The 8,624-nt window shown below is 30.3% G+C and overlaps 1 protein-coding gene across 1 annotated transcript; it reads left to right on the top strand.

Moving 5' to 3' along the window:
• The first annotated feature begins 2,945 nt into the window (after positions 1–2,945).
• On the top strand, positions 2,946–5,754 carry LOC21384238 (rac-like GTP-binding protein ARAC7). Its single transcript, XM_010105852.2, has 8 exons — positions 2,946–3,414; positions 3,608–3,695; positions 3,835–3,944; positions 4,222–4,285; positions 4,380–4,444; positions 4,573–4,638; positions 4,724–4,830; positions 5,432–5,754. The coding sequence occupies exons 1-8, from the start codon at positions 3,316–3,318 to the stop codon at positions 5,460–5,462; spliced, it is 630 nt and encodes a 209-aa protein (XP_010104154.2). The 5' UTR covers positions 2,946–3,315; the 3' UTR covers positions 5,463–5,754.
• The last annotated feature ends 2,870 nt before the right edge of the window (positions 5,755–8,624 follow it).

The raw sequence follows: 8,624 nt of genomic DNA, 5'->3' as shown, positions 1-8,624 counted from the left end.
TATAATAAAAAATTCTCACATAAAATTATATTTTAATTTAAATTAAAAAATTAAATTAATAAATTAAACGAGCTTAAAATATCTTTTTTATTTCTTTTCTCCTTTTGCCCGAGGGAATAATAAAAATTGTGATGTATTTCATCAGTTCAAGACCTTATTTTTTTCAGGTCCCGTTCATTTCGTTGATTTAAGTTTTGCTACAGTAAAAAGTTTTCATAAATAATCACATCTAATTTTTTTACTACAATAAAAAATTATCATATAAAATTACATTTTAATTCAAATTAAAAACTAAAATCAGTTAACTAAACAGGACACGAGTCATTTTTTTGCTTGATTTGTTTATTAAATTTTAATCCTTTGGAGGTTAGGTTAACAGCTTTTGAATAAATAGCCTGTTGAAACAGACATTCGACTAGATTGTAATGCAGGTCTTTGAATGGTAAGCACACAAATAGTTCATCGTATTAATTGGGAGTTCCGAGTGGTCTATAGCCCCATTGTACCCTCACATGCCATCTTCCCCCACCAACTACCTTTTGCAATAAATTACCATTGCACTGCATTTTGGTTCCTCAATATTTCTTGGTCCCTTTGTTTTTTTTTTTTTTCGTTTTTAACTTTAAATCAAATTAACACATGACATAATATGAAAATAATAATATTTATTTACCTTTCAGGTCCGAATTCCATATTTTAAATAATTAATTTAATAATATTTTTAAATTATTAGATCTCAATTGCAACTGTATTTTAAAATTTTAGTATATAATTTGTCAAAATAAAAAGTGTGTTTAGAACTCGTTCTAAAATAATTTTATTTTTTGTATGAAAATAAAAATAAAAAACGTTTTTAATCTCATACAGAAATTATTTTTAAAAATGCGTTTAATAATTTTATCAAGAGATTATTTTTAATATAAAAAAATTTATTAATATCTCTGTCTCATCGAAAGAGGAAAAAATGAAAACAAAAACTCTCTCATTTTACATTAAACTAAAAAATCGTTTTCATTTCTATTTTTTATTTTTAATTATGTCAAACGTTATTTTAAATTTTTTTTATTTTTAAAAAATAAAAATAAAAACAATTCAAAATACGCTAAAAAAGTTTATAATCTATTATGCAAAATAAATAAATAAATAAACAGTTTAGAATGCCACGGCCCATATTTTGCATAAATAAAAATCCATTTTCTTTTCCTTCTTAAATGCCTTTTTAAGGTTTGTTTTTTCTTTTTTTGGTGTTTTTATTACGTTCGTGTTTGCTTGGAAAACCGCGATGAGAGGCAGTAGTAGATAAATAGAGGAGGGGGGGCTATAGGTGTCCGTTTGAGAGAGGGGCCCATATTTTGCATTTCAAAAAATTATAGAGGGACGAAAAAAGTTGCAGACAAGTCTTTGACTACAAACAACAAACAACTAATCTCTTCTCTCTCTCTCCTCTCTCTCTCTCTCATGTTTTTTATAATCTTTTTTTTTCCTTGAAACTAGAAGAGGAGGGTCTTTCTTGTCTTGGCCTTTTATATCATCTACAACACCTTTCAAGTTTCTTACACATCCACACGCTTTTCTTCTTCTTCTTCTTCTTCTTCTTCTTCTTCTTCTGTACTCTCTCGGTTTTTAAATTAAAAAATTAAATTAATAAATTAAACGAGCTTAAAATATCTTTTTTATTTCTTTTCTCCTTTTGCCCGAGGGAATAATAAAAATTGTGATGTATTTCATCAGTTCAAGACCTTATTTTTTTCAGGTCCCGTTCATTTCGTTGATTTAAGTTTTACTACAGTAAAAAGTTCTCATAAATAATCACATCTAATTTTTTTACTACAATAAAAAATTATCATATAAAATTACATTTCAATTCAAATTAAAAATTAAAATCAGTTAACTAAACAGGACACGAGTCATTTTTTTGCTTGATTTGTTTATTAAATTTTAATCCTTTGGAGGTTAGGTTAACAGCTTTTGAATAAATAGCCTGTTGAAACAGACATTCGACTAGATTGTAATGCAGGTCTTTGAATGGTAAGCACGCAAATAGTTCATCGTATTAATTGGGAGTTCCTAGTGGTCTATAGCCCCATTGTACCCTCACATGCTATCTTCCCCCACCAACTACCTTTTGCAATAAATTACCATTGCACTGCATTTTGGTTCCTCAATATTTCTTGTTCCCTTGTTTTTTTTTTTTTTTTTCGTTTTTAACTTTAAATCAAATTAACACATGACATAATATGAAAATAATAATATTTATTTACCTTTCAGGTCCGAATTCCATATTTTAAATAATCAATTTAATAATATTTTTAAATGATTAGATCTCAATTGTAACTGTATTTTAAAATTTCAGTATATAATTTGTCAAAATAAAAAATGTGTTTAGAATTCGTTTTAAAATAATTTTATTTTTTATATGAAAATAAAAATGAAAAACGTTTTTAATTTCATACAGAAATTATTTTTAAAAATGCGTCTGATAATTTTATCAAGAGATTATTTTTAATGATTTTATTTTTTGTATGAAAATAAAAAATGAAAAACGACTTTTAGTCGTTTTTCATTTCTCTCTCATTTTACATTAAACTAAAAAATTATTTTCATTTCTGTTTTTTATTTTTAATTATGTCAAACGTTATTTTAGCATTTTTTTTATTTTTTATTTTTAAAAAATAAAAATAAAAATAATTCTAAATACGCTAAAAAAGTTTATAATCTATTATGCAAAATAAATAAATAAATAAACAGTTTAGAATGCCACGGCCCATATTTTGCATAAATAAAAATCCATTTTCTTTTCCTTCTTAAATGCCTTTTTAAGGTTTGTTTTTTCTTTTTTTGGTGTTTTTATTACGTTCGTGTTTGCTTGGAAAACCGCGATGAGAGGCAGTAGTAGATAAATAGAGGAGGGGGGGCTATAGGTGTCCGTTTGAGAGAGGGGCCCATATTTTGCATTTCAAAAAATTATAGAGGGACGAAAAAAGTTGCAGACAAGTCTTTGACTACAAACAACAAACAACTAATCTCTTCTCTCTCTCTCCTCTCTCTCTCTCTCATGTTTTTTATAATCTTTTTTTTTCCTTGAAACTAGAAGAGGAGGGTCTTTCTTGTCTTGGCCTTTTATATCATCTACAACACCTTTCAAGTTTCTTACACATCCACACGCTTTTCTTCTTCTTCTTCTTCTTCTTCTTCTTCTTCTGTACTCTCGGTTTCTTTTGAGCCCAAACTTTAGATAAAAGATTCTTGAAACGTTCATAGTTTGTATTCCATTGGTTTCAGAAAGAAAGTTGTGGGCTTGATTGATTTGAGAAAATGAGTGCTTCAAAGTTCATTAAATGTGTCACAGTTGGTGATGGGGCTGTTGGGAAGACATGTATGCTTATCTGCTACACTAGCAACAAGTTTCCCACTGTGAGTTTCTTTTTTTTTTTTCTGTTGCATTTATGGATGTTTTTCAAGATTCAAAAAGTGGGTTCTTTTTAACATCTTCAAATTGTTCATGTACAGTTTTTCTTTTTCTTTTTGCCCCTTTTCCAACTCTTCTTTTCTGAATATCTTAGTTCTCTCACAATGTTTGTGGATTTTTTTTTTTTGTGCTTGGCAGGATTATATACCAACCGTATTTGACAATTTCAGTGCCAATGTAGCTGCGGATGGAAACATTGTCAACTTGGGACTATGGGATACTGCAGGTAAGAATAATTCTTTATACCCTTTAGGCCTGAGTTAGTTTTTTTCTTAGTTTTTTTTTTTGGTGGGTTTTTGGTATTTAAGATATTTCTTGGTTGGTTCTTGATTTCCTGAAAAAATTCTTTTCCTTTTGGTTTAAAGGTCAAGAAGACTATAGTAGGTTGAGGCCTTTGAGTTACAGAGGTGCAGACGTATTCGTGCTAGCTTTCTCTTTGATTAGCAGAGCTAGTTATGAGAATGTCCTTAAAAAGGTACTTATCTTTTTGGATAATGACTATTTATTCATTAGGTTTTTGCTGCTTTTGGTTATTCTGGAAAAGGAAGTTATTTCTATTTTTGTCTAAAGCCGACATCTTGATTTGTTTTTCCCTTTAATGAACATGAACATTAATTTTTTTTTTATATCATTTAGTATTTCCTTTTCTATTTGAGTTCTGTTACTATATGCTGGACTTTATATGTCTTTAATTTTTCTAATAACTGCATATTAGTGATATGAATTCATTCATATCCTTTTTTTTTTTTCAGTGGATGCCTGAACTTCGTCGGTTCGCACCAAATGTTCCAATTGTTCTTGTTGGAACAAAACTAGGTAGGGAATCCGAATAACTGTCACCAATATATTTCATTTTAATAGAAAGTTTGAGAGTATCATCAAGATGACTTCTTTTTATATCGATTTCAAGATCTTCGCGAGGACAGGGGTTATCTAGCCGATCATATGGGATCTAATGTCGTAACATCTGCTCAGGTATGCAAGCTTAATTTTTTTCCCATTTTGAGACTTGAATTGAGGAAGCATTTTGGGGTTGATTTATTTATTTATTTTTTTTAATTTTAAAAAGGAGCTTTAAGTCATGTGCTTATGAATGAAATCAGGGAGAGGAGCTAAGGAAGCAAATTGGTGCTGCGGCTTATATCGAGTGCAGCTCTAAGACTCAGCAGGTGGGCTTTGATAGAGTTTAAAGTTTTAGGACGTTTCTAATAATTTTTCATGTTTTATGGATACTGATCTTTCTTGATTCTTTAGAATGTCAAAGCTGTTTTTGATACCTCTATTAAGGTTGTTCTTCAACCTCAAAGAAGGAAGGAGATGGCTCGGAAGAAAACACAAAGACGGTCTGGTTGCTCAATTGCGTGAGTACTTCACTTTTTCAGTAATCCCTCGGATACTTGTTTGTTGCTCAATTTTCTTGCTTCCTTAATTGAGTGAGAATTAGGAGGTTGCTAGATGCCGGTTGTTAGCTTATTCGAAGCTCAAATTTCATGAGAAGAGATGATAGCAATTTCATGTGACACCAGCCTTGAAGTTATTGAGGAGAGTAATAAATAACTAGTTGTAAAAAAAATGTCTAAGTACATTGCAGGGACTAATATAAACATTCATGAAAAGATCCGGTAAACCTTGAAAACCATGCGAAATAAATGGCCAAGGGGAAAACATGCTTCCGTGCCTTGCAATGTATAATCATAATGGATAACATTGTCTTCTTGTGTTTGCTTCTGCCAAGCTTCTCCTTGTTGGAAAAAACTGTTCTTTTGGAGTTAAGTCGTTCTTTCATCTTTGTGATTGAACTTTAAAGCTCTAAGTCAATTTCACATCAGCTTTTATGAACCAAATCAATCTGATACTGCAAGCCTTTATGTCATTTTTGCCCTTGTACCCTTACATTGACTAATGAGATGGCAACTATGATGCTGGGGATTTTCCAATAATTTCATGTTCACTTAACTGCAGGAGCATTATGTGTGGAGGCTGCGTGGCTTAGGGCAGATCAAAGCCACGGTAGGTGATATTCACTTCTCACTTTTGGAAAATGGTGTATTGGTTTGTAATTTTTAGGAGTTCAACAGGGGCTGATCAGTGATAGTTAAATGATGTTCTTATGGATGTATTATAGTTTTGAATGACAAATTTTTACCAGTGGTTAGTAATGGAGGGAATTTTTCATTCTCGCATTTATTGTGTAGTTGGTAAATCATGTTTGGATGTAATGGTTTATGCTGAAGAAGTACTAGACTTTCTTTCTGTGTATCAAATATATCTTGGATTTTTCTTTATGCCCTTGAGCAGTTGAGCTAATGGAAAATAGTTGCCTTGTTCTTCTATGTTTTTCTTCTTAAAACGTATCCTACCAAAACCAATAGATTTTAATGCCATTTACAATCTTATATTGTTTTGTAATAGGAATTCTAAGTTTTTGATATCAACTCGTATGATAATTCAATTTTTTAATTAATAGATTCTAATGCCATTTACAATCTTCTATGTTTTTCTTCTTTAATGCCATGTTTTTCTTCTCTCCTGACTCTCAAACGTGAATTTTTATCACAAATCCTCCTAAAGAGGAATCTATTTTCCTATACTTGCTAAGCAAATCTATCACCAGAGCCAATGTTACACTACAATTATCCTCAAAAGGGTGGTCAATCAACCAACCAAAAAAAAGAAAAGAAAATCACCGTCATTAAATTCCCCTCGGAGAAGTGAAGATTCACCCCTGAATCTATCTCACCTAGAAAGATTTTGGCCAAATCAATGCTGTGAACCTGAAAAGTAAATTTCATTGTGTTCAGAAAAAAGGACAATAATCAATAAAGGCTTGAACAATTAGATGGATCATAATAGCTTGTTGGCAGCTTCCCATTCCCACATGCCTCTTCATGCATTGGCAGAAGAAGGGCAATATTGATTATAAGGGTCCCACTTATATCTGCAGAAGGTAGGTTTGCCTGCTATCTTAATTACTGGTACCAACCGCACAAAATTTTGGATCTTCCATTGTCGAAGTCTCATGTTTATGATGTTGGAAATTTGAGTGTATTTAATTGCCTTCACTTGTTTTTAGACACTAGGACCCGCCAAGTGCCTATTCGTCTTGTTCCTTGTGTCAGTTCATAAAATAGGCCAACTTCAAATTGGCGTATGGTTACTGACACGTGCATGTACAGTGACACCTTGAATGATTTCAAATTCCAGTATCCTACTTTCATGAATTGTTGAAATGGTTTATTGAATATAAGAAAACTAAAAATAAAAAAATGCAGAAAACGGGTGCATATAACTGTGTGTGTCAGTGTGTGTTTGGAGAATACCATGTGGGAACAGTATAACACGATTGTCATGTCACATAGCAAAAACAGGACTAAAGGGATTCACATGGAAGTTTTGTGTCCTAACTCGAGCACATAGTGAAAAAGAAGACTCAAGTCGATATTGGAAATGGTCATAAATGGCCATTTAGAAGTTTTGTGGACTCGAGCACATCACATGGAAGTTCGGAAGTTTTGTTTCAGCACAAATGGCATTTTTTAAGGATGTTTTTTCATAAATGGTCAAAGCTTTATAAAATTGTAAAAATTGTCATTTTCATTACTTTAGTAGTCAATCATTAATTGACACAGTGACTGACTCAACGGTCAATTATTAATTAACTCAACAGTCAATTATTGATTGACTCAATATTAATTATGATTGACTCTAATTTGTAACTGATTAATTCAATTATTCTTATTATTAATTAATATTAGTTAATAATTAATCAAAATTAATTAGTAATTAATCAATTTTAATCAATGAATTTTATGTTTATTAATAATAAATTATTAATAAATTAATAATGAATCTGTCAATCATGATTGATCAATCATTGATTGACTGTGGTCCATAGCTTAATAATTGATTAACTCATATAAGTAAAATGGTTATTTTCGTAAAATAAAAAAAGTTCAGCTATTTATAAAAAGAGATGGTTAAAAAAGACCACGCAGTACAATTTCCGTATTGGAAATTGCTATCATTCCCTTTCTTTTTTTAAAAAAAAAAAAAATCTATCATTCTATGTGCTAAAGTTAGGACATGTGCTATCCTCGTAAATAAGTAAATAAATAAATAAAAACACTCCTATGGAATAGAGAGACCCTGACATTAGAGGGATTAAGAGTACAAAGATCGGAAAGAGTTATAGGAATGAGGAATTAATATAGAATATGAAGAGAATTACAATAATCTTTTATCTTACTTTGTAAGAGGGGGAGAAAGATAAAAGTATAGATGGTGGTTTTTTTTTAATTACTATAAAGTCGTTTAGTATCATTATTTAAGTAGTTTTTTGTTTTTAATAAAAAAAAGTGAATTTTTTCTTAAAATACCTTTGGTGATCTTGTTTTTGTTTTTGTAAACTGCTATCACCTTTTAAAAAAGAATTCTTGTTTTAAGATATTTTTAAATGAAAATTTTAAATTGTGATTACTGTTATGAGATCGCCAACAAAGAAAGATCGGTGTTGAGGTGAAATCGATAGGATAAGATTGCTGTTAGAGAGGCCAAGATTGTCATTGCTAAATTGTTTATTTTACTATTTGTTGTTTAATTTTTTATAGTAAAATAGTATTTTTAGCTTAAATTTGATAACCCTTCCGCTAATGGAAGATCCAAAACCCTAATTAGTACAAGACTTTTTTTGTCCCATCATCCTTCTAACCAAACAAAAATTGGCGCTCTACTAAACCACTTTCCCTAAACCAAACACACACTAAAATAAGGTTATTTTTCACACTTATTCCGTAAACATTTAATTTTATTAATATACCCTTTTAACTAATTAAATAGCTGTAATATGCTTTATTTAGCTGATAGTTGTGAAATTGAGGTCAAAAAAGCACATTCGACCAAAAATTCTATCAACCTAATTTCAACCGTAACACAAACCTCTTAATCGTTCAATTCTTAATCCTTTAAATCTAACCAAACATCAAAGTAAAATTGATAAAATAGTTTAAACTGGTAAATTACTAAAATTTGAAAATTTAACGGGAAAGTTTCCAAACTCTAAAAAAGTTAGGGGACAAAAGTCAAAAAAACGCTTAAGATAAAACGGAAGAGAGGCCTTAAGGTCATATCACGGTCATCATCTTTCTCTTCTCCGGTC

Source organism: Morus notabilis, unplaced genomic scaffold, assembly GCF_000414095.1.
Source record: "Morus notabilis unplaced genomic scaffold, ASM41409v2 Scaffold1774, whole genome shotgun sequence".
Classification (NCBI taxonomy): domain Eukaryota; kingdom Viridiplantae; phylum Streptophyta; class Magnoliopsida; order Rosales; family Moraceae; genus Morus; species Morus notabilis.
This window is presented reverse-complemented; position numbering and strand designations above follow the sequence as displayed.

Coding starts and splice junctions, on each gene's coding strand:
- LOC21384238 (XM_010105852.2), top strand. CDS start 3,316: ATGAGTGCTTCAAAGTTCATTAAATGTGTCACAGTTGGTGATGGGGCT. Junction 3,415..3,607: donor CTAGCAACAAGTTTCCCACT/GTGAGTTTCTTT, acceptor TGTGCTTGGCAG/GATTATATACCAACCGTATT. Junction 4,831..5,431: donor CGGTCTGGTTGCTCAATTGC/GTGAGTACTTCA, acceptor ACTTAACTGCAG/GAGCATTATGTGTGGAGGCT.